The 27,865-nt window shown below is 37.1% G+C and overlaps 1 protein-coding gene across 1 annotated transcript in view; it reads right to left on the reverse strand.

Moving 5' to 3' along the window:
* LOC150088324 (neuronal acetylcholine receptor subunit alpha-10-like) overlaps positions 1-27,865 on the reverse strand; it is a 583,489-nt gene that overhangs the window by 105,284 nt on the left and 450,340 nt on the right. The window contains exon 3 of the mRNA XM_090369453.1: positions 25,818-26,093. Coding sequence (XP_090225579.1) covers positions 25,818-25,899 — 82 coding nt within the window. The 5' untranslated portion in view covers positions 25,900-26,093. The remainder of the gene's footprint in view (positions 1-25,817; positions 26,094-27,865) is intronic.

Consider the following 27,865-nt stretch of genomic DNA (forward strand, 5'->3'; position numbering starts at 1 on the left):
AAGAACTTAAAGCACAACGTGTTGTCGGTGCTAAAAGAATTATGACCAAACAAGATGGTGTCCTTACACCCACAAGAAATGTTATCCTTACCTTCAGCAGTCCGAATCTACCAGAATCAGTAAAAGCTGGCTACCTTTCCTGTAAGATCCGACCATATATACCAAATCCACTTAGATGCTTTAAATGCCAGAAGTATGGTCATTCTCAAACAGCATGCCAAGGTAAGACAATCTGTCCCCTGTGTGGCTCATCAGACCATTCCCAAACTGAATGTACAGCAGCTACGCCAAAGTGTCCCAATTGCCAGGGTACTCACCCCGCATATTCTAGAACTTGCGAATTATGGAAAACGGGAAAGAAAATAATGAAGTACAAGGTAGAGAAAAATGTATCTTACCAAGAGGCACGTAAACAAATATTAAATGTGATCCCTGCCAAAACATATTCCAATGCAGTTAAAAACACTAAAGAATTTTCTACACAGACTTATATTACTATTCCTCCTAAATTATCTCTTATTCAATGGGCTAGATCCATCCTTGCGGATGGTGAGACACTAACAGCAACAAAGACAAAAAGTCCATCAAATTCTACTAATACAAAGCCACAACAAGACGTTCCAAACTCAGGCACATTATTAAAGGAGAAAGATGTTCATCGTACACAAAATAAACCAACTGAACGAACCATGGAAACCGATGAGAAATTAGACAATGATGATGCTGTTCTCATGCTTCATGCTGAGATGGATATTACTCGCCCAGTATTTTCAAAACGAGAGAAATATAAACAGGATCGAGGGAAAAACAAACGATCAGACCAATCCATCTAACCTAAACCCAAATAATGCAGAAAATTATTCAATGGAATTGTAGAGGACTAAGAAGTAATCTTGATGAATTAAAATACCTAATGCACCAGCATGATCCTGCATGTATTTGTCTACAGGAAACTTATTTATCATCAAATTATAGCCCACACTTCTCACGGTATACACTATATAGACGTGACAGATGTTCCGATTCTCCAGCAAGAGGAGGAGTAGCAATATTAGTTCGTAGTAATGTACCATCGAAACCCGTTCAGCTTTCCACTAATCTAGAAGCAATAGCCGTTCGTATTGTTTCTTGGGATTAATCTCACCCTTGTCTCCATTTATATTCCACCAAACGTTTCATGTTCCATTGCAGAACTTGATAATTTACATAATCACTACCCCAACCTGTATGCTTTCTAGGTGATCTAAATGCTCATCATCCTTTGTGGGGTTCCCCGAACATGGATCGTAGAGGGAGGATGATCGAAACTCTACTTGATAACCATCACTTAACACTACTGAATACCGGTGTGCATACTTATATTCACTTGCCTACAGGTTCTAGCTCTGTCCATATGTTCCTCGTCCATTTATCCTAGCTTTGATTGGACAGTATTAACTGACCTTCACAACAGCGATCACTTTCCTATAATTTGTGAAATACAGACGGATACAAACTATACATCTAACCAAAAAATTACGTGGAATTTTCACAGAGCTAACTGGGAAAAGTTTTCGAAAACAGTGCAATTTGATAACCATTTGATTCTTTCTGCATCTATTAATAATGCCACTAGACATATAGTAGAACAATTACTTGAAGCTGCTACCAGCGCAATACCGAAAGTTAACCTTACGAAACAAAGGTACAATAATTGGTGGACAAGGGACTGCTATCTTGCCAAAAGGAAACAAAGCTTGGAACACTTTCGCCGAAATGCTACAATGGAGAACCTTATAAACTATAAACGCTGAAAGCTGAAGCACGCCGAATTCGTCGAAAAGCTAAACAGGATGCGTGGATTCGATTCAGTTCTACCATCTGCAGAAACACTGACCCCAGAATAATTTGGAGAAAGATCCTTATCCTCAGTGGAAAGTGTCAACAAACCAAAGCCCCAATCTTGTCCTGGAAAGGAATAGATATTTCTTCTCCAACTGATATTGCAGAGGCTTTAGCACAAACATTTGCAGTCACTTCATCATCTCAATCTTATGAAGACTCATTTAGACGCAAAAAAATTTCCGTGGAAAAATATAAAATTAACTTTGTTACAAAACAATCTCATTCTTATAACCTTCCGTTCACTATGAATGAACTCAACGAAGCTCTCCAGAATTCTAGAAATAGTTCTGCTGGACCAGATGGCATTTTCTATATAATGCTTTGCCACCTGAACTCAAACTCAAAATCTATATTACTGAAATTTTACAATAGAATCTTTGAGGAGAATGTTTACCCTGATACATGGCATCAGTCAGTTGTGGTAGCCATAGCGAAAGCCGGGAAAGATGCTGCCTCTCCCAATAGTTATCGTCCTATATCTTTGACCAGCTGTTTAGGAAAGATAATGGAAAAGATGGTACACAAGAGACTTGTCTGGATTATTGAAGATCAAGATGCTATATCATGCCACCAATTTGGTTTCCGCCGTAACAGGTGTACAACTGATGTCCACATCAAGGTTGAAGCTCACATTCGAAATGCTTTTCTTAAGAAACAGCACATGGTAATGATAACATTCGATATTACCAAAGCATTCGATACAACCTGGAGATATGGAATCCTCCAAGACTTATACAAACTTGGACTGAGAGGTAACCTGCCTAGATTCATTCAGAATTTTCTTCACCTCAGGACCTTTCAAGTAAGATTCCAGAATGAGCTGTCCAAAATTCACACACAAGAAGAAGGAATACCTCAGGGATCGATTTTAAGTGCCACACTCTTTGCATTACGTACCAGTAGCATTATAAGAGACATCCCAGCCGCGGTAGAAGTTTATATGTATGCAGATGATCTTGCTATTTCCTGTCAATCATCGAACATGGCTACCATCGAAAGACAACTACAGATAGCAATAAACAAAATTGAAACTTGGACAGAAAGCAACGGCTATCAATTAACCGAGGGGAAAACAGCAGCAATACACTTCTGTAAATTACGATCGCTTCATCCGGAACCTGTATTAAAACTGAAAGGCAGAGAAATACCGATGACAGACTGCATAAGATTATTGGGTCTGAATTTAGACACCAAATTAAATTTTCGTAAACATGTGACCTATCTACGAACTACGTGCCTCCAGAAACTAAACATCCTTCGTGCAGTATCCTCAACATCTTGGGGTGCTGACAGACAGTCACTGCTCAATTTATATCGTGCTCTAATCCGGTCACGATTAGACTATGGAGCCATAGTATATGCATCAGCTAAAAACAGCATCTTACGGTCTGTGAACACCATTCAACACAGTGCCCTTCGATCAGCACTAGGCGCCTACAGAACCTCGCCAGTTCAAAGCTTGTATATAGAAGCACACGACCCTCCGCTTTATCTTAGAAGACAACGCCTACTCTGCCAATACGCTGCTAAAATAAGAAGCTTTCCAACTCACCCCTGTTGGGTATATCTCAACCAACCTTTATGGTCAACACTTTATGAATCCAAACCTAATGAACCCAGACCTGCTGGAATTCGTCTTCAAGAAGTAATAAAAAAGTGGAAACTCGATCTCAATAAAATTGCGGAAAATGAAAATATGCCTTTACCCCCACGGAATAGACATCATATAAACATTGATCTTTATTTTGCTCAGTGGTCAAAAAATACCATTCCACCATGTAATATCCGACAGTTGCATGCCAACTATACTTCGCAACACACTGGAAAACTCATAATCTATACGGATGGATCTAAGAGCCAATCACATGTAGGTGCAGCAGCCGTGCTCCCATCGCATGTAATTTCAAAATCCCTTCCAGTTGAGTGCAGCATTCTATCTGCAGAACTATATGCTATACAGCTTGCATTAAGTGAAATATGTCAACAGTCGTCCCTCTCTGTCCTAATATACTCGGATTCAGTCAGTGCTATTTCAGCCATACAGGGTAAACGACATTCTCGTCATCCTTTCCTACAAGAAATTGACTTTCTAATCAACATCTGTCAAAAGAAACAATCTGATATAACCCTTTGCTGGATCCCAGGACACTGCGGAATAGAAGGCAATGAAAAAGCAGACATTGCAGCTAAGTCAGCATCAGAACTGCCAAACAGAACAATGCTAGTACCACACACTGATTTTAGTCCAATAATTATTAGAGAAAGTGAAAATGAATGGTCCCAAATATGGAAAAATGAAATCAACAATAAACTACATGAAATAAAACCTAATCCAGAAATATGGAACTCAAGCATTAGAGAGAGCCGCAGAGAAGAAGTAATACTTGCCAGACTGAGAATTGGCCATACTCATTTTACTCATTTTCATCTATTGGCAAACAAAAATCCCCCACTCTGTTTTCAATGCCAAGTTCAACTTACAGTAAAACACATTCTTTTGGTATGCCCTCGATTCAGAAATTCCAGATTCCTTTGTTTTCAGAGTTTATGCAATAACCAGAATCAAGTTACTCTTCAACAGATCTTAGACAATTCTGCGAATATAGATGAATTATTTAAATTTATTCGGCAAATCAGATTTGATAAACAAATCTGAAAAAAATGTTTGATTTACATTAAAAACTTGGAAAGACACATCTTGGCCATTGATGCCCTTGTGTCTTTAAACCCTTAAACAACAACAAACAACTGAAATTATATAAAAAGTTATTCAGTTTTGTCTGGGACTAGTAATTCCCACGTGTGTTGGCCTTTAATCTCAGTTTTTTTTTTTTTATAGAATAAAATTGTACACTTGTTCTGATGTGAAAAGGATGATTTTAATATCTTTTCTTTATGAGAATTGTGCAACTGGTGTCACAAAATAAATTATTGATTCTATCTACGTGCACACTAAAGGCTTGGCATATTTTAGCAATGAACGTGTTTTACACAGCGAAACCTGTTTGGCCAACTTATAATTATTTAATGTTGAATGAAACAGCGCCACCGATTTTGGTTTCTACAATTTTACGAACGAAAAAGAATATTAACCCGTATTCTGTGGTCATAAAAATTAAAATGTGTGTCCGATTATGTAATTGTAAACAATGTTTACATACGACGTATGTAAATACTTTTCTCAAAATAAGAGAAAGTTCTCTGTTTACGTTCAGTTGCAACGAAGTTGGCATCCAAACAAAAAAAAGTCACTTCATGAACAATCTTTTAGAATGGATACTATTAATTCTCATAAAGGAGAAAATAGCGGGCAACATGAAGTTCCTTCTAGTCAAGTCCTGCTGATTAAGAATACAGTTCAGTAAATAATCAACCGATTGGGCTATCGTCCATTTCACCAAAATCATGCTGCCATATGTCGATGATTTAAAGTTGTTTCTTTCCCTCCTCAAGTATTCTTAGATGGAAAACGAAGTTTCCCCATACAATAGCTTTATGAACACAAAGGCTTGGCAGTCATGCTTCCGCAAGCGATTCACCAAACTTAACTAACAACACTTCAAATCCAACCTCTCCAGACTCAAACAAATGGACAGAATTTTTAAAATGATCATAGATATAATTCACTTTATGCATATCGTTGTACAGAATTTCTGTCACCTAGTGCTGTAATTGCAATAAAATTTTATTAATTCGTGGTATCGTTTTTCCAACTATTACATGAAGGTAATAACTGCACCTGAATGTTGATGAGATCGCAGTTGTGCTGTTAAAATTTCAACCATAATCCTGATCATTAAAATACTCTATTGGGATCTTCCACGAGTAAAAGTTCACTCCTTAATGCTCCTGCTGAAAATTAAAACTCAAATATACAGCCTTTCGTGGAATGGTTGGTTCCCACATCAGTAACTGACCTGGACCTCCCAAAGATGCCGGTACTCTGGATTAGTGCCCAACTTTTATGTTATCCCTTTAAACACTAAAGCAGCAAAACTGTTTTGTTGCAATTAAGATCTACACAAAAGTAGACATCCTGATAAGGGATTGGAATTAACGAAAACAAAATTTAGAGGTACCCGCATGCAGTTATCTCTGGGCGGATTTTTTTACATATGCTAATTAAACACGGTCCTCCCCACACCGGGTTCGAATTCCGTCGATCTCAGGAGTAGATAGCAAGGTAGATGAATTTAATTATTCCGGTGGCCTAAAAATAGTAGTCTTACTTGTGCCACTTTTAATTTTCCTGTACAGTATACCATCATAGAAAACAGACATTGGAAATAAAAGCGATCCGTTTAAACAAATTACTTTGTATTCGAGTGGAGTTGTACAAGCCGTTACGAATTTTAACTGAAAAAAAGTGACTAATAATTATTATTCCCCAGCGCTATGGCAGAATTCAGTTTTTTAGAGTTGTAAATAATGTGTTAGGGAAAAAAAAATTGGGTAACGTGTTTTAATATTTGTCTTTCATTTAATTGAAATAAGAAATGAAAGATCTGATTCATTGTTTATAATATCGGTCGTAATTATACGTGTTCAACTGTCAAATTTATTATTTTGTTAACGACGTGCCAATAATTTATGGATAACAGGCTGCGCTCCAGTGTTACAAAGAATCGTGTGTCTGAAGATTCTCCAGCATGAATTTACAAGTACTATACTTCAAACTAATAAAATGGATGAGCTAAATTCTAAAAACGAAACTTTGAATTATACACTCTTAGCAAAGATATTATCAAGACGGTTTCCAGGAGTCCATCATCCACTATATTGTAAAAATGTATTTGGTTTTTAAATAGACAATTTGAGTAAACTGCTAATCGCGAGATACGTACGAAACAGAAATTTCGGTAACTACATATCAGGCATGGTTTCACTGTAAGAAAGATCTTTAATTCTCTCTTGAAACTGAACAATCACTTTTTCCACAACACCAACAAGGTTTTAATCACTACCCGCTGTTGAGAGGGAATATTAAAAAAAAATCTGGTTCTCAGCTCGATAGAAGTAATGAATTTTTAATATTTCTTTTAATTTAAGGAAATAAAAATTGTATTTTGAGCTTACTACGTACACCATACAGTTATTAATCAATAAATGTTTAGCTATAATACTCCATGTGAATCTGAAATTTCCTCACATTATCTTATTGGCGAGTTTTGTTCTATTTCTTTGAGATAAATGATACCGTCAATCCTCATTTGTTCTTTAGCAATTTTCTGATGCTATTTATTTCCGACGACTTTATTCTCCTCATATCTTCAATGCTGTTACCAGTTATCCATTCCTCATTTGGTTCTTTTTGGCTTCTTTCCAATATCTCGTCATAAGTTACTGTAATTTGTCTGAAAGACATTAACTTGCTCTCTGCTTCACCCTAAAAATCCTTTTCTCGAATGTAGGTTTCGAATTCTTTGTTAGCGTCGGTATTATTCCATCGTCTCAGTATCAAGAAGGTTGTCGGAGACAATTTCCAATGCTCTGGGCCGGATGTGGTTATCCGATCATTGATCTAAGCGTTTCACCTCAAATTCCAGCTTACCTGTAGATCTTTTGTCATATCCATCAATCTTTGGTACGCATAATTTCCTGAATGAGATGGTGTTTCACCCATTTCGGAAGAAATTCAGTAAATTTTGACTTTAACAAACAAGCCCTACACCCAAACTTCGCTAATGCGAGGTTTCCCTGTACTGACATTTAATTTTAGTAAAGCTTACGATTTAAAAAGAAATCTAAACTGATATATTGATGTTATTCGTTGATTGAGTAAATTTGTTTACCTCATTTATTTCTTCATACTCTGTGCCTGTGGGCATATTTTCTCTGAAAGACAATAACTGACCTTGGTAAACTTGTGCTTAGACCGAACATATTCTCTCTCTCTCACTCACTGTTGTCATGAAACAAAGGAAACTTTAAGTACATAAAGGGAGGGGCGCCACCAATTTATTTTTGACGCATATACAAGTATAGTGTTTCAGGATCATAAATGCTTTTAAAGCATTGGCCTAAAATATATTCTGGGAACATCGCTCAAGCTGCAAACTCATATTTTGCATCTTCGTCTTTATTATCTGAAACTAAAGAAAGTAGGAATACAGTAACCGATCAACTCAGTGAATATTTAAACGCCATATCGAGATTAACCTAAATCATGTTCCAGAATTAAAATATATTTTTCCCCTCTGTGCTAATTCATCCATATCTGATAAGTCAGTTTCAACGTCTTTAATCGAGAAAAAAAAAAAAAAAAAAAAAAACTGACTTCCATAAGCTTCACCAGCTTACTTGATTTTTTAGATTGCATTATATTACCGTTAACGAGATACTGGATTACACTCCCCAGTTCTGATCCTACGTTAAGGAGATTTTAATTTCTAGTTGAGTCCAGCTATTTTTATGCTTAATGTAGCAGATACCTAACACCGAATTCTGTATACCGTCCAGTTTTCAAACAAAGTTACTGATGCACTAACTCTCTGGAAAAAAAAAAAAATAAATAATAATTTCCCATACTTAATATGTCTAACATATTAAAACAGCAATTTTTACTGTTAAATCTTATCTGGGTCATTACATTCTAAACTTGTATAAGAAATCCCTTGTATAACATTCCCCCCTCGCCGCAAATGGGCTGTCATCATGTTGCAGCCACCCACACTAGGAGAAAGAATGAGAAGTAAGTTTGGCGAACTGCTTCCAGACTAATACTGCTGACTAACGATCCATTATGGGTCGTTTTCAAACTTCCTTAAGTTCACTCTGTACGAAGAAAGGAGGCAGCTGAACAACTTTAGTCGTATGAAAAGGAACCTTATTTCAATAAACGTAGGAAAGCAACTCAAAGACAGGAAGGGAAAACTGTGATGTAACTCAACCGTTAGGACTGTTTCGTAGAAGATATTAATGTTGCTGTCAGACACTGAGTTATAGCTTCACGAAATGAAATGGTCCCCAAAAGTGGATGCCATCAATCACTGAAATTTCATAAGTCATCCTTATAATTAAAATTTTCTTCGCTAAGTTTTATGCCTGAAAGGCTCTTACACGTCTTGATTAAGTGAGCTACAGAATTATAGCGTAGCCAGCTGTTATGCCTTCATAGATCGTGCTCTCGCTAATAATATCATTGATATGACATTACTTCACTCGGATGATCTGATGAGGTAGAAAAATGACGGAATTTTATTTCGGGGGTAATTTCAAAAACATTATTGTCACATTTTTTTCGATTCATGGGTTGCATCTGCGCTTTTATTATCTGAAACCGTTTTCCAATTCGTATTAATGGAAATAAACATACAGGGGCGAAGTAACAGTACAATGACTTAACCAATTCAGTGAATATTTAGTTTACCCAGTATATTCTGTAGAAAACGGATACAGCACAAAATAAACTAACTCCAGCTAATAACATCCTACAGGACTTAGAATGCGCTAAGGCTGAAACTAAAAATTTCAACATGAAAAAACTTCTTTATCTGTTAACAGACCTCCCTTAAATTACTAAAACGAAATATCTTGCAATAATTGTAGACAACGGGCTAGCGTTCTATCATCATTTATATTTTTTAAAAGAAAAAGTTGCTCTCTACAAGGCTATCATTCTGCTTATTGCCACATATGCAGCTGCAATCTGGTTTTCTCGGACCAGTTCTGCAAGTATTGTTCGGATCCATCCCATTGACCCGGAACGATAAAAAAAATTAGGGTCTTCAATATCCTTATGTCAGAAACGTTGGACTGATGCAACAAATCTTTTATCAGTGATTCCAATAAAAGCACATCGAAATGGTTTTCACTAGATATGCAGAATGTACATTCCTTCTTACGGGGCATGGTTCAATTTAATCATTCTGATTTCGAAGCTTTTTTTCCCTCTATCATCGGTTCAGTCTCAAGCATAGTAAAAAAGCTTCGTTACAGTATGTTCAAATTCTATACTGGATAAAATTAAATATGGAACCATGAAAAACAGATTGCGTGCAACATGAAACTCCTCCTGATTAGCCAACAAAAAAAAAAAAACAATTATGCCTGGACAGTAGTGAAAGCATTATCAACAGCAATCAAACAGAAGCTTGGAGTATAAATTTCCAAAGTAAAGCGAACACTGGTATTTCTTCACACATATTACAGGATCAGGTAACTGATGCGATTGGCAGTGTCCATTGATCTTGCATAGGATGGTTTCTTAAAGCTCTTGTCGGTGCGTTGAAGTTTATCGTACCATTTAACAGATGGTTAAAAAGGAGTAAGTCGGCTTTATCTCTTCTTTCTTCCAGCGTTTCATGTCCAAAGAATACAACACACCACTCTTGGTAACATTTCTTATTGTATTCAAGGCCACTTTTAAAACAAACGTATTGTATTGCTCTTTTTGGTAAGCTGCGTGTGGAGACCAGATCTTGCATAAATTTTGTAGAGAAAGATGCCTTCACAATATTTTAAACATGAACATCAAAGGAAAGTGATTCTTTAATCGCCTTGTTGTTAATACAATAAGAATGAATTTTTTTTTTTGTGTGCGCGCGCGCATTGGCAAAACTCATCAGCTCGTCCTTATTTTCATTGACTACCATTTTGTTCTCCATCATAAATTTTTATGTGGTAGGTCATTGATATACAGAAGAAATAACAGTAGGCCACCAATGTTAGGTTTAAAGTTCCAAGTAGTTTGCAATCAAATTTGTCTCTGATGAACAAGTCGACTCCATATCTACGCAGGTGGAAAAACCCTTGATAGAGCTAGGTTCATTATGAAATTCAATTGAAAAACTAGTCTTTAGCTGTTGGGGCGGATAGATTCCACTCTCAAAGAACAATTTTATTACGTGAAGTAATGGCTTTATCAGTATGGTTCCACATTTTTTTTTTTCTATAAAACAGTAAGGATACCATCAGGACCTCACACAAGGTCCTTTTTCATAGAGGTAATTGTGCTCAACAATTCTGCTTGGTTGATTTCAAATACTCTTAGTGTATCAATGTAGTTGAGAAGAAAATTTTCGTTACCTTCCATCCCGTCGTCGTCTATCTGTTTTGTAAATTTCTTCCAAGCTGCTAGCACGTCAATAGCTGAATATAGGTTTCATATCTTTAGCCTCTTCTTTCAACGAATTCCAAGTATTTGTTGTTGTCCTGTCTTTTTAAGAAGAATATTTCTCTTAAACCTACTATGCATTTTAATTCCTTAGAGGACTAGTGGCACTATAGCACGTACCACGGTTGTTTGTAATTTCGTTAATGATTTGATAAAAGCAGTCCAGTGCTTCTTAACGATCGTTGATAGTAATTCATATAAGGCCATTTCGCTCTAAATCCATATCTTTAACTGATTGGAAAAGTTTAGTAGGCTTAAAGACCAACAAGGAAATTTGGTGAATACTAAATCCAAGTAGTTTTCGTTTCTAGTTGGAAATTCACTGATAAGTGTCCACACATTAAAGTCGTAAGGTGTATTTAGTGTCAGACGGCACCAGGGGGTTCCGCTATCTCCGCATTGTGGGTGTACCAGTTTGCTGGAAATGCCAGAGGTTTAAAAGTGTATGGATATTGTATAGTGTCATGTACCGTTGTTCATCTGGCAGGTCCTACCACGTAATTTCTTGAGATTTCAGCGGCTAGGACCTAAAAAAAAAAAAAACCGCGCGCGCTCTTTTATATGCACGTACGTACAGAAACATCCATCATCGTCAGGTGAGGATAATGCTTGCATAATAAAGGTTGAACTGTAATTTTGATATAATTAAGTTTTTGTGTGTCGGGGACGATAGTGTAGGCAGGCCCATGCCTCACCAAGAGGGGATGGAAAGGCACCCCGGTGCGATCGCCAACAAGCGTCTGCAGGGAAAACTGTACAATGACCCGTTGGTGGTGTCCAAGGTAGTCTTTACCTTAGTGTGGTTTATTTCCTAAGCCTTTCAGTTCTCAGGAGTGTGTTTAAGTTTGGTTGTCACCTCTATTTGTCTTTCATGGGACATGAGTCCCGTCCACGTTAGTCTATTTTGGTATAGTTTGTTTCCTGAGTTTTCTAAATCTTGGGGGCGAATCATTTCTGGTATCCCAGTCCAAGCGAGCTGAAGAACATGTGTTCTTTGGTTTCTCCTCCTCGCGAACAGTGCCTGTGCGTTTTTTCAACCCCCCCCCCCCATTCTTTAAGCGTGACCCTGGCTGCATAGCGTCTTATTTTGCCACATTCTTGGAGAGTGGTCAGGGCCCGATTTGCGAGGACCTCTAACGCGGCTCTTGAGTTTGCCTGTATCGTCAGAATGAGATCGATGTTAAGAAAGGTGTCCAAGACCCGAACCTTGAGGGCGTTATAGAGGTTTTCTGGCATGTTGGCTTCGCGTAGCCTTGCCAGAACGCTGGGGCCACCACTGGGAAGTACTTTGTATTATATCTGTTTACCTTGGTCAAGGCGTCTACGGGAGAGGTTTCCCGCCTCATCATACTAATGTTGGATCCTTTAGGATGAGTTTTACGTTCGCCACCTTTCAGACAGAGGTTTAATTGTAAGTTCGGGTTCCAGAAGGTCCGGTCCAGGGCATATATTTCCCTTTATTAGGTCTGCTGCATTGCTGAATCTCGTTGGCCTGGAAAACTCGTCTCTGTTGTCATTGTTTGTGTTTCCAAGTGGCTTCAACTACTTCCCCAAGGGTCCTTGTTTCCAGCGGTCGAGACCAGGCACTCCCAGGATTGGTTTTTGCTTTCTCGCCTCTTTGTAGCTCTGTCGTAGGGTTTCAATTTCCGCCGTCTGCCAGGAGCGCTGGAGGGTTTGATTCCACCAGTTCAGTCCCACATGTTAATCAAATAGTGTTCTGTGCCCAATGGAGCATTTTCCTTTAATGTTAACCAAAACTTAGACATTCTCTTTTTGGCAAATGATCATTGATTCTTTAGTGCATTTCCCAGCTGTTGCTCCTCAAGATAAAGCACAATGCTATGAATTTTACATCAAAGGTGCTTTCGATAGAAAATATTTTTTTTTAGTATCATAGTACAGCCTAGATATTATCTCAAGGAGATATACTCTCTAACTACATCTGCTCAAATAACTTATTCCTCTTCTTAGATGGCTGAATAGAAAACTTTAACATAAAGCCTCTGGAGTCAGATTTGCAATCAGAAACAGCAGCCTGTCTTCAACCCAATGTATTGTTCTACATTTTTTCCCCATTGCAATGAAGACTAATTTTAGATTTCTATTATACCGTGTGAATATTAAGGTAATCCATTCTCAGACCATACATAGGTTGTTGCTGAAGGACTCAATTCAGACTGTATGGAAGTGGGCTAGGTTTGAAATTTAATTAGAGGATGTGTGTTTTAGTAGAACGTGCAGGAAGCTGGCAACAGCCTATTTATGGGTTCCCGAAACAATCTAAATTCCATGGAAAGCCAGCACATAACGTCCTGCTCTTAAAATTTGGGTTACTCGTGGGTGCGCGAACCCAGTGCCTTTGGTATCGCTACCTTTTCCTTAGTGCAGAGGCCAGAAGTCTCCTGAGTTATTCTGGTTTTTCATTGCGAAACAGGCAAACTGACATTAAGAAAATCATAAATAGTAAGAGTGCCTGGCACCACAGCGTTCAACAGAAAAGGGATGACATTTTGTAAGATGTAAAATTAGACAAGGAGCGGTAAGCTCCCAGGATAACACCAAAACAACGGGAACGGTACAGCGACTACGTGTGAACAATTAAGGCTTTGAAAGAACAAAGGGCTGAATATCGTCGGACATTTCTTTGATCATGTGAAATAAATCCGCTAAGTTTAACCAGCGGTGGCGATGATGATGGCGCACTTCAAAGGTACAGACAACCTGGGAAAATTAGGATATATTAAAATAAGAGGTTGAATAAGTCAGATTCCTGAGTTGAGTGTAAGGAGAATAAGCCTGTCCGTCATTGGAAGGCAAGGGTAGTGACCCGAATGCAACGAGAGCTGGGAAATATTTCTTAATAGGTGGAGCGGAGAAGGAGTTAGTGTGAGATGCCCTGTGAGTTTTCTTTTTATGAATAAGGTGGAGAGAAAATGCAGAATTAGTAGCCTGTATAAGGAAAGATAGCAGTCCCCGAAACGACGGAGTATGATTCTACCGCTAAGTGCCAGAATTGTGACCCGCACGAAAATTCCGCTAGAAGTCCGGAGATGAATGCAAGTCCCTAGCATACAGTATTCTCATTTACCCTTAAAGGACTGTAGGAACCCTAATAGTAGAAGTTTAGAAAGATATATATACACACACAAGTAAAGATAATACGGGTGTTTAATGATAGTAATGACTTTGATTATTATAAGTAGACATATTTTGGAAGGGTGAAGAAACACAGAGTAAGAGATAGCCGGGACAAGCATTAGTCCAGAAATTTATATCAATTGTATAATTTATCCTAATTAGAGAAGTTTGTGATATTATAATCCTTGAGACAAAAAAGGAGCACTAAATAAATCAAAAGAGCGAAATTCCTAAAAAAAAGGATGTTAACTAAACCTGTTAAGTATTTATGGATCATGTGTAAAGAAACTATAGCAATTTTCTGTAATGATATTGATTGTGTTGTATAGAAGGGGATAACCTTGCTAGAATAAACCAATGTACGTAATTGCATATATAACTGATACTTCATAGGAAAAATTGAATAATAATAGTATGTGCCTGAGAGTTGATAATTTTCATGTTGTAAATAAACTATGTTATATATTAATGTGTGTGTTGGTTGTCATTCTTTCCGAAGGGAATTCCCAGGCTGCTCTCATTGAACAAAGGAAATTGGTAATTATATCTCCTTCAGTTTGAGATCGGATTCCACCTGCCCAGCTCTGAAACACCACAGACAGAGTGCACCTTGTAAGATTAAAAATAAGTTGGTTTTTATTAAGAAATAGGAATTCTTGCTGGTAGTGAATAAGATAGTAATATCATCTGATTTTAATAATAAGAATTTAATGGGTAGTAAGAGATAAAAGCAGAGCCATTAGCTTAAGCTGGCAATAAACAGTACAAAACTACTGTAAAGCAGGGTCGTAAACAGGAAAGTGGTTTCAGAACGCTACGGGGACAAAGGCGTTTTTTTTTTTTTGGATAATCGGTAAACATCAAATCTGGTAGAACTGTAAAAAGTGGGTGTATGGTAACACGTGCTACGGGGCAGGCGTGACAGGATTGAGCACAGTGTTGACCAGAAGAAAGGGGATCAAGTTAAGATGTAGCAGAATACCGTGAAGTTAGCTCATTGTAGGATAAACAAGATGCGTTTCAGAGTTGACCTGCTCTTCACCGCAGAGCTTCGTTACATAAGTATTCTCATACACACAAAGAACTGTAGGAATCCCGAAATTTAAGTAGCAGGACTTTTAAAAGATACTGTGTATAAGAATAGGTTATGTGCTGAAGGACATTAGCCCGGGCAAGTTAATAGATATATATAAAATATTTGATGCCTTGTTTATAATTGCTTGATAGGCTCCAATTAAATGTTTTGGATGGGAATTAGAAGTGAGTGATACCTGTTAATAATCATTGAATTATGTAAGAAATAATAGAAAGAGGATTGATATTTTGTTATTAATGGTTTTAATTGATGCATGATTAAGATATATATAAGAAGATGAGACTGGATCATGTAAATATTTACAATAAACTGAATTTTATATATAACCTTTGTTGTTCCGAGTACTAGCCTATCCGAAGGGAATTAAATACATCTAAGGGCTTTTCCCCTTGAAGTTAATAGTCAGATGCGCAAGTGGGGAGTTATTTTAAAGGCGATAGATAAAAATAATAGTCTACAACCTCCATCCAGCAAGGAATAGTCAACAACTGTCCGGACATTCTGCAAAATGAAAATCCTTCTCTTCATGGCGTCCAAGCCAACCTGATTCGATTAATTACTGAACTCACCGGGAAAGGAGCCAGCGGTGTGTGCATAAACTGCCTCTCTCCAACGAAATTCTGGACTTTCGTTGGAGAGGCGAGTTTGTTAATTTTATCTAAAGCCATTGTATCGTCTTATATCACCTCTAAGTGTTAACTTTTGCCCGTGAAGGGACATTGCAACAGGATCCAATCATGTAACTGTCACAATATAATACGACCCATTTCAACGTGAAAATGTTAGTAGAAGAGTAATTTGAGTGTTTATCAACAGGAAATGATACCCTAGTAGAGCACTGACATGCAAATTAGCCATATGAACGGAAGCACTATAACAAACATACAATCAACCAAGTAATGAAAGAGATTATCTTTAGCGCAAACCATACATTTTAAATTAAAATTAAATGCAACGGAATATCATATCTTTAAGAGTATAATAATCTATATAATATTGGTGTAAGGGCATCATTTTACCTGTATCTCATATTGTGCCCATCCTTCACAACGAGTTGCCATGTATTGCATTACCTCGAATAAGTAACGCTGCACTAAAAGAGAAGGCTATTGTTAATTATTTTCAGTGGGCACCACCGATGAAAGGCCAACAAGTCTTGAAAACTCGTTGTGAAGTTTGAGTACAATATGAGATACAGATAAAATGATGCCCTTTCATACTCGTAATCAAAAAACTACGTTAGTAGTTTTTGGTGTGCTCACATCAATATTATTTTGATTTTAAAATAATGAAAATCGATGGCCTTTCACGGCTATAAACTTAGAAAATAATGTAGTTCTTATCCCTTTCCTTTTAATATTTGATCCTCCCCATCTAAAAAAAATATATAGTTTTGGTTTCTTTACATCAAATACACCAAAATTCATCACCAGGTGTAGCTTACATATTTTTCACACGGTATCATAAAAACTGAGACAAAACTGCTACGACTATGGAATAAGTAATGCATATATGGCTAAGGTTTAAAATATGAAAAATAGAGTATGGTGGGAACTATTCCAGAAGAGTGCTGTGCATAAAATACATAGTTTACTGGACTAGTAGTCAGCAACACCAAAGTGCACAACTGCTTTCAGGGCAGTAAACCTTATCATTACGTTTGTTTCTGATCTTCCGAGAGTCATGCCGACAAACTATTCATAATTTATATGATGATTCTTGTTATAGTCCACAGCTTAGTATTGAAGACAAACGACTTTAAAAATTAATAACGCATGGATAAGTAGAATACATGTACTGGTCATTTCAAACAGCACCACTCCTAGAGACAAAAAGATGATCGCTGAAAGTATAATTCGTTGTTAAAGAAAGGCTGAGGGTACAACCATTACAAAAGACTACTGCTGTCTTATGCCTAGTCCAGTAGCATTCTTTTACCTTTAATACCTGCCACACAGGTCTGTGAACATGTGTTTTCTCGCTCAAACTGCCCATCTCATTTTATTAGTTTTTCCACCCCATCCCACAAAAAAAAAAAGCTTTCGGAGCAGTGGAACTCTCCGACTGCAATTCATAGTTGATAGCATGATACGTTGTAAAATCATAGCAGAAAGATATAAGCAACTAATACGACTTCATTTAGAAGTCTTTATTGCATACAAAACGCACATGCCGTACACGGCTACAAGCCAGTGGTTAATTATTTTATGTTTTCACATAAAATTCCAACAGTCTGCCATAAAATCTGGTTCCCTGCAGTAGAATTAGGTATGACTCAGTATTCGAATCCCATCTCAAAAATAACCGCCCAACTGCAAAGATTTTTCCTAACACACAAAAATCTTGCTTCGGAACGTTTTTAATCGAAGGGATACTAAACAGCCTGTCTGTATAATGTTACACGAAAATATGTAAGTGCGCTCTCGACATTTGCCACTCGTTGGATAATCCACGACACCCAATGTTAGAACAATCCTTTGTTCAAAGACTGAAATGACGAAGATAATTTCTCCATCCTTGGCCTGTATTGCCAGAAGTGAACAAACTGAAAACTGGATGCTTTAAAAGAAAAATTACCTCCTGGACATCTGTACGGGTGGAAAGTTGAACCATCTTAGAACTGGCGTGGATACATCCAATCCCAACAAACAAAACATTTAATCAGCTGCACCCATTATACCGTCGATAACGCGAGGAACTTTTTTTCACTTCGTGGCTGAATTAGTCGTGTTTTTCCGTCCAGCAAATTGACCACAGAACACAAGCAATCCTAAAATAATAATTTGATTTTTTCCCCCCATGTTTATCGAAAGTCTTAACTCTGACGGCCTTGGGGCATGCGGCAAAAAGGAAGCAATCCAATAGTCACTCAGTTCCTTGGTGTACCACCGACTTAATTAATCTTAGATCACAGATATTACAAGCAAGAAAAGACTTTGAACGGCATAGACATTTATCTGAAAATGATGTCCAGATATATATAAAGACAACTTTACGCCTCTTAGGAAATCTTATCAGATGCCAAGGCTTTGTGCAGGAAATAGGTAATTCCGAGCCGTGAGGACTCGTTTACAGAATTACTAAGAATAAAATGTTTAACACAATTATTAACAACGTACAGGACCTCTACGGTCAAATCAATTATTGAAGACCTGTTTCCAAGAGATAAACCTGAGCTAGAATTTGTGAGGAAAATGTATCTTTCTTGGGTTCTTCAGATATCTTGCCTCAGCCGAACAGTAAAAAAAAAAAAAAACACCATTATTGTTAAGTTTTTTGATCTTTATCCCGAGGTGTTACGGAATAAACTGCCCCTTGGAGTCAGTTTTTCCTCTTAAAGATTCTTAAAAAACCGGAGAAAATTACCATCAAACCCTCGTGCTTATCGTCCTATTTCGAGCAAATGCTGGGCATCTAAATTCCAAATCTCATTTTAGGTCGACCGAGGACGCTATTTCTTTCATGACAAATTACATTCAGAAACGAAGCCACGGAGTGAAAAAAGTTCCTCGGGTCATCGACGGAATTAAACATGGGGGGGGGGGGCAGCTTATGAGATGTTTTGTTTGTTGAGCTTCACATATTTGGGATTGGATGTACCCACCAGTTCAAAGATGGTTGAACTTTCCAACTGTACAGATGCCTCACAAGAAAAACTACCTCCTCCAGGAGGTAGTTTTTCTTGTGAGGCATCTAGTTTTGAGTTTGTTCACTTCTAGCTTTCTCTACAAGCCAAGAATGGTGTTGGTGTAGCAGTTCATTTGTCGTAGCGAGAAATTCTCTTAATTTCAGTCTTTGAACACTGAGTGTCGTGGATTATCCAACGAGTGGGAAAATACGTTCCAGCAGTGTTCGTTGACTTTGAGGGCGCTTTCAACTCACTTTGGTGGGAAAGCTTCCTCCAGTCATTAAGGTCCGCACCAAACATCTTACAAGGCCCAAATCTCCAGCGGTCGGTTTTGGAACCGCTCCTCTGGAATGCTGTGTTGTAGCAGTGGCTAATAGAACAACATCCAGAGGATCTTGTGATTGAAGGCCGAGTATGAACAAGCTTAAAATCTTGACAAGTAAATCCAACTTAATTACTTTTAAAAATCACTTCAATTTTTCGAGACCCCACCTACGATTGTTTGGTTTTAAGAGCATTAGCAACTAAGGCCATATTGCTCCGGGGATATGCGGTGGTCATCGGCTCGAACCCCGGTCTAATCAAGAAGCGTGTACTACGCACTGCTGCTTCTGCCAGATACAACTAATTTGATACATAAAATCCGAAATTTTACAGCTACTGTATTCTTACCTATTGTCTCAATGGGAAGTTAACATCAATTCAAAGATCTCTTCTCACTGTTTCAAATAATGCACTCCAAATTCTTGGTGGCTAAAAGCCCATAGATTTATATGTTTTATTCGGAGGAAGAATCTACAACTTTTTGGGCATAACATCAGACCCAGCAAAGGACATTAAAGAACCTGGCAACAAAGTTCGTTCAACAAGTGACTTCTTCGGGCTAAGGTCCATCTTATTGAGCTTAGCCAAATCCGTTCTGACCACAAGTGCATTTTTTATTATTATTTTATTTATTAACACACAACTGTATATACATTCTCAAGTTATCTTAATCAATTTACATACAGATTTATATACATGCTCTTATATATACTGTAGTCTTTCTGTACATTGATTGTGTGTGTCCTGATATGAAGGGTGGCTCCTAGACACAAGCCCATCTCCACCTTTTACTCCTGAGAAAGCTCAGAACGTCTGCAAGACAGGCCTGAAAAAAAGAGCATTATGTCAGGCCATTTCGCCACCAGGGATTAACTAACACCTGGATCCACCATTCTCTATGTGTGCTGTGCAGAAAAGGATTGGGAATAGAAACGACGTCTTATAAATAGGGTTCCTAATGTTCATATCCTTGTAGAAAACGAACAAAATTTTACCGCCTTCCAAATCTTCTCAGTGTCAGTTTTTCAGAAAAGAACTGAACTTAGGAATTAGCTTGTTTAATTAAATTGGTGTACAAACTTGCCTACTGTGTTTCGTTGTAAATAAAGCACATATCAATATTACGAGGGAAAACTCTTAAGTTCATTATTTGAATCCTGTAACCTCCCGCTTGCTGGACTCTGGAAATAGACATCATACTGATCCAACACCACTTTTGGGTTAGATAATATAAATCGTAACGTGACAGTATCATTGCGACTGTTCACAGCAACTTTTCTGGGCTGCGTGGGAAATGATGAATTGTAAAACTATATTATAGAGGCATAGTCTCATTGTGGCTCTTGATCTTATTCCTGAAGTTTGAGGTTTTTGTCATCTTTATAATTGTTGAGTGCCTTTGACTAGGATCATTACACTTCCATGGAAGCGGCCTCTTTTAAGGTTGATAGTTTAAGTTGAGTAATTTTGTTTTGGACCAGCTAATGGGCTGTTCATAGCAATCGTTATCACCATTAAATTTTTGATCAAATCTTACTGAATTTGACTGCATGGCAATCAATGCTTTGTAGAGAAACAGTCTCATTGCGGCTGTTATTTCACTATTGATATTACTGGCTTTACATCTACTTCTTGTGGTAGTAGTCTCATTATGACTACTTGACACCGGCTATCCTTTTATATATATAGTTAAAACTTTAACCTGAATAAAATAATTAATAGGTTAATATAAACAGAGCGTTTTTTTTTTTTTTTGGCTCCCTGGGAGCGTGATTCTGTGCGTTTTAGCACTACAGGTGACAGTGGATCCAAACCAGACCACACACTCCCATGCTCAACCTCTTGGAGGTAACAGAGACTGCTTTGAAGTGGCCCGTTTCTAGGCAGAAATTATGTAAAGAAGTATATTCGTTTATCGTATTACCACACGAAATAAATAAAACAACTCGTTGAAGAAATTCTTAGTCTCTTTCATCGAGGATATAGATAGCGAATTGCAGGTGAAAGAGCAGTTGGATTCCCTATCCTGAATTACTCCATCCTTCAGCCAAAGGACATTCACATAGTGCACAATAAAGATTATCCATATGCCAGAATCCCATCTATTCAATCCAGGCGTTTCTGGTAATAATTAGGAAGCGCCCAGACAAATTTTCACTCCTTATTAAACTAACTACATAATCTTACGCTTTCCATTCGAATAATATATTCTGTGGGCTTAGTCTTAAGTAAGTTAATGCAGGAGTCGAATAGAGTGAATTATAAATATGTCAAGTTCACGTATAGCAGTGTTGGATTCTCTTCCGATACTATTTATTTTTCTTTTCTAAGAAAATTTGCCAGAGACCGAATATAGTTCAGTAAATAACATACCTTAGATGTAATGCTAAATAATAAATTGCCATGTCAAAGTGTCTTGGTCTCTGGTGCTCTTTAAAAATAATAATCTTTACCATTACATTTGAACTAAAAACTGAGCTCCGAAAACGAAAGTAAGTTTATTCCAACGCTGTTCGATGATAATATTTTATTATTAAGATCAAAGCTTGAAGGATTTCACACTTGTCTTTTGAGTAGTCATACTGAATTTAATTAAATTAGCCTTGAGCTTTCTTCCCTATAACACCAGCCTGCTCTTAAGTTTAATACACTTTTTCTTTAAAAATGGTGACCAGGCTCCTTATCATTTCCTGACAGTCCAAGCGATGATTTTAATTACAAGGTGAGATGCCAAATCGCAGTCGAAAATGCTGCATTAATGGTAAAAATAGCGTTACGAATTTCAGCTCTATCTGAAGACAAATTTTAATGAAGGAAAGATGATGGTGGGTCAAAGATGCTGCGTTCCATCCTTTCTTTGGAAATTGTCACGCTGGAGTTACACATTACAGAGAGATAATAAGGTTAGAATAAGCAGCCAAGACCATTGTCGGTGAATGAAAAGTCTCAAATAAAATCGAACACAACCTATTCCATATTACGTTGGAGAACAATTCACTGACATGACATTTGGAAGAGTTTCATAAGGGCTAATTAATTGTAGCGCAAAATGAAGGCAGCTGTAACCAGAGAGAATAAGCCATTTTCTTGGCTAGAAAAAATAGATACCTTTTCATTTAAAAATGCATTCACACATTCTAAAGCTTCCAGCGATGGAGATTAAATTATGGGATGAATCACAGTTATCGTTCAAAATATTCCCCTGTAAAGTGCATTTTCTGCCTAATTTCGAATCCAGTAAGTTTTTTTTTTTTGGGGAAAACAAAAAAAAACTTACTAAGTCGAATTATAAATTTTAAAATGTCATTTTCCTGAATACTGGCAACACCTGTGTGGTCTTAAATAATTAAGTTAGTAATCACTAATAGCGACAGGTCGCCACACATTTGTACCACTTCGCGACTATCTATATTATTAGTTGCCGCGGTGTATCACAGTACAACTTTAGAATCTACATACAAGTCGACATCAACTGTTTCTGTGTGGAAACTATAATGTCTCAGCGGTGTGCAAAAATAACCCTTGGGCATCACATATTTATTGTGCAGTGGCACTTCTAGCGCGGTTGAATGGAAAAATTTAATGTATGCCATCTTCTGTACTAATCAGATGGCGGGAATAAAAATATAATTTTGAAGACTGCCAGCTTTGTTTATCCACAACCATTAGCTTTCTGTCTAAAAGTGTACGGTTCTGATAACATGCCAAACATGGACTTTAGGTGAAGAGCAAGTATTAGTAGTGGCAAATGATACATCATCCACCAAAAAAAAAATCCATCCCCTCGAACAGTTTGTCTAGTGGATATCTACAACACATGGAAATTTGTTCCAGCAATCGAACACCCACTGGCTAAAGGAAAATTTCTTCACATCTAATCTGCAGCCATCCTCAATTTGAATATGTCCCGCCCATGTGCGTAGTCTGAGCAAGAGTCCCATCAGCATTGATCTTGCTCAATCCAATCAGCCTTAAAAACCTCATTTCGCAGGTACTTAGTCTCTAGATGCTGCAATTTACAGTCTTTCTCTATACTCGTTCAAGCAGCTCTACATCCTTCCACTCAGTACTCAAACATTGGCCTGATCTTGCCTTATAGAATAATCACCTCCTTGCCAGCGAAATTCTTGTATATTACCGACAAAACCTCATGAGTTGTCTGCATTATTAAGAGTGTAACTGCACAATTACTCCCAGGCATTTTTATTTTACACTACCCTAAGTATAGTACCACACACTTGGTACGTTACTGCTACCCATATGCAGTATTTAGAACCATTAACCACCCTGGACATTCAGCCTGATATGTCTTCATCAATAATAAATATAGAAAACAACAACGGGCCTAGAATCGAACCTGGGGAAACTCTACTAATAACATTAGTCCACGAAAAGCACTCAACAATCCCTTTAGCTAGAGTAGTTACTTACCCTTAATGCCACACTGCTCCAAAAGTCTTATGTTAGTTATAGATTATCAAAGATTTTCAGTTAAGCTAAAAAGGTCTCTAACTGCTCATGTCACCCTTTGTGAATTGGGGCTGCATTCCCACATTTCCAGTCCGAGGGGACCTCCCCTGAATCTAAAGATGCTCATAATTATAGCTAAAGGATTTGCTTACTTCCTTCCAACCCAGGTGCTTTTCTTATGTTTAATTTCAGAAGTGTCTCTTCCCTTTCCTATCAGTTATTGTAGAATCATTTAGATCTCTGTTAGAGTTTGACAAACTTCTAGCATCCACTACCCTAAAAAATTGCTCATTTGTGAATGGAGATGAAAAATACTTATTTAGTTTGTCAGCAACCTAAGAGACCTCATTTGATTATGCAAGTGGAACTAAATGTGAAGCCGAACCGTTGTGTTCCAGATAACAGCATGGAAACTAGTTCTCACCGCATATCTAGATATTTTAGTCACCATAAGGATTTAATATTATTTTAATCTACATTATGTCAGATTGCTGACTAAACGGATGATCTCTGCGTAAGTATAATCGTGAAGATTTTATATACTCAATCAAAATAATGCATGCTTTTGCATAATGGAAATATCTATCCATTCGTAGCTGCTATCCTTTTGAAGGAAACCCAGAAAATACAGAATTCCTCTTCAAAAAGCCGAGTATACAAAACAAATTGACAGTGGTTACATTTTTTATTGGATTTGCAACTTAGTTTCATAAAATGTTGCTTTCTAGTGCGAATGAGACATATGGGGATCTCATACTGCAAATATACGCTGGTGGTCTTGAACAGAAGAACGTTCACCATCACTAGTTTATTGAGAAAATATTTTATTTCTTCCTTTCACAGACGTAATTAAAATTTTTGTGGAAGCCCTGGATAACGGATGCAGCTTCCAATAATTGAAAAAAAAAAATTATGATCTTAGTGAGGCGAACATTTATTTAATCAATCGGTGTAAGCCTCAAACTCGTGTAAATCAGTTAAGTCGCACTTAGATAAAGCCAATCAGCGAGAATAGTGGTTTGATACCGTAGGGCCGTTAACTGGACTAAGCCTAGAATATTGAGGAAACCCAGAATCATGGAGTCATTGTCCTGCAACTAGTGACCACACATATTTACACAAGGAAAATTAGATTATAAAAGCAGGGGGGAAGGAAATATTCATGTGTTGTTGTGGCAGACCCCCCAAGATTTCCCCCCATTAGCCGCTATTCTACTTACGTGATTGGAAAAGCAAAAGTAGCCTAAGAAGTCCAAACTTCCAAGAAGAAAAACTGTGAAATCATTCGATAGAAAGAATAATTAATCCAGAAGTTGACAAACGCCTGTTCCTTTGACATCCTCAATGTACGGGAGACAGCAGCGTGGGATGTCTTTAGGGAATCAAAGATCAGCAAATTATCAGTTACTTGTTGACCAACTCCTTAAAGTGTACAAAGAACTGGATTGCAATATGAGCTTAAAAATTATTTTTTACATTCACATTTTAATTTTTGATTCCCGAACATGTTTGTCTACTGTTAGAAACTAATGAGGAAAGCCGGTGGATGTATGCAAGCGGAAATAAAGTTGGAAATATTTTAAATGATTTTCTTATGGATCAGTAAATAAAAATGTTACATTTAATCAAAATGCATAGAAAAATTGAGTTCACATTTGTGTTTAGCAGCAGTACAACTGACAAAAAAAAAAAGTTTAAATTTATTGGCCATTTTTTCTTTCTTAGAAAAGTTTCCTAAAAATGCATTCCGCTAGGAGACAACATAAATGAGAATCAGCAAACCCTAGGATCTGTCAGACATCGTGGCTTAGAAAAGTTCTTGCCAATGGAAATGTTACTAAATTGAGCATTTATACCTAAATTACCGAAAGTTTATTGATGAACAAAGCAAATAATAAATCAATTTCATTGAAGAATAGAAAACTAAACACTATAATGGCGCATCTTAATCCATCCATCATTGTAATACTCTCTGCAGGCGGGGCCAGTTTACATTTAAAAATACATTAAAAAGCCAACAGGCTGAATTTTAATACATCCTTAAGATAAAACCAAATAAAGTTAATTCACTTCTCAAGAAACTTTTCTGAAGGCTGTGTTTACGTGTATATTGATATTGTATTCATCGAGCAGTTATTTCCACACAATTCATTATCACTTACCGTTATTCACGCATACAATTAGTATGAACTTTAAAGCGAACATCTTTATGGGACAAGCTCCTCTTGAAGACCACCAAGCCATTTTCGTTATAAGTGCACTCCCGAAAGAAGGAATGAAACATCTCTTTGATCACCACTTGAGAGAAGATGAAAATAAAAGTGAATACGTTTGGTCCTCATACTTCTAAAATCAGGCAATCGCTCCGGCACACAACACAATATCTTCAATTACTCGTGTTTCCAAAGCTCTCTTTAATTCCATTCGAAGAGTACTTCCTATTGGAATAAAAATGAATTCAGTATCTTAAAATACATGCCACACCAATTAATATTCAAGGTTTTTATTTACTAAACTAAACGCTATCCGGTTAACAAGAATTATCCAACGCAACTGCATACCCACATAAAATGCCAATTATCTTTCTAGGTTGCACGCCCAAAATACGTCCGTGAAAAATTAACTGTTAGCCAAAAACCTACAGGCAACCTTTGTAAATGACAGACCAAATAACATCCGTTAGGTACACGAGGGCCCAATTTTTTCATTAAAAATCGTCAAACAGTTTTATGTTATTTATACGTAATTTTATTAATAAGAAAAACGAAACAATTCCAGTAACAAAAATTGCAATATTTTATTTTTTATCAGTGAATCAATATGCAGAGTATTTTCTAAAATATATACAATAAACGGCCTACCATTTATTATATATATTTTTGAAAAACGATCGCGGGCCGGAGGTTGCCTACCCCTGCTATGCATGATGGGACTCTGACGAATAAATTAGTTCCCACACTGTGTCGAGGCATCTTGATGTGGTGCGAGATTAGGGAACACTCCGTTGAGTTCAATGACTCTTTAGGTAAGCCGCAATATTGCATCTTTTATCCCCAAGTGTGACTCGAGTGATAAAAATTTGGAAGCCATTGTGGTAAAGCGCAAAAAAAAAAAATTACATATATAAATCCAGTCTCTCTGAAAGAGGCAGAAGCAATAATTGTGGTGTTCTTTTGTCTAGATGGAGTGTAAATACTCTAAGCGTCATACAGTATTGTTCGTTTTAATTTTCTATGTATGATGCTATACATAGAAACAAAAGGTTTCACTATGATATTACACAACGAAAATTAAACAATCACCAACAGTGGTATGCATGCCAATATAACGAGCATTTACCACTAAAAGTTAAGAAACAATATCTGTATATAAAAATTCTCTTATTCAATTTGAATGAGATTCTGCATGTACCAAACGATACCTATAATATTTATCCTTGGTTGAAGTCTGCTAAATATACGAAATTAAATTTCAAAGGTTGCACGAATCATCAGAAATCTAAGAACAAGATGATCGCACACAAATCGTAACATTTTATTTCAATTTAAAATAGAAAAGAATGGCATGGCATGTATTGTAGAGCTTCCTTAGCCGAACCAGGAATAATGGCCTTCTGAGTGTTTTGACGGTATCGTCATGCCCTACATTTCTTTCCGTCAAGTCTTGTAATTGGTTGCGAAACCATTCAGAGTGAACCTTGCCAAAGTTATCTTGGCTAAGACAAGAATCTGTCAGACGTGACATCTATCTTGTGTGTAATTATGGGTCATTCCAAGAAACTGACGTTTACTCACTAGGTGGCGCTGTTATCCTCGTCAGTGGCGTGCATTTGAAGCGGCCTAGATAAGAAAGACTTATTACCCTTTGTTTATTATCTCTTCCTTCCCTCTCCATCTATAGGACTATTTAATATTATTATTTTCACCATAACGACCAGTCAGAATTTAGTAGTCACGTGCGATTGATTAAGATAAGGAAAATAACTGTGCAGTGTCTCGAAGCTACATTTTACAACGTGGCGTTAGAGAGGAAAAGAAAAGCTAATTTCACTATGTACCAAGCGATTATTAATCTTTGTTTTAATTCTTGTAAATATACCAATTAATTATTCATCCTACTGACCTCAACTTTCAGCCGTTTCTTGCACATAGAAAAAATTCGAAATTAGGTTAGTAAAAAACGACCAATCAATAGTAAGACAAGAATACAG

The sequence above is a fragment of the Mastigoproctus giganteus genome, chromosome 3 (genome assembly GCF_048544385.1).
Source record: "Mastigoproctus giganteus isolate SK-2022 chromosome 3, ASM4854438v1, whole genome shotgun sequence".
NCBI classification, from domain to species: Eukaryota; Metazoa; Arthropoda; class Arachnida; order Uropygi; family Thelyphonidae; genus Mastigoproctus; species Mastigoproctus giganteus.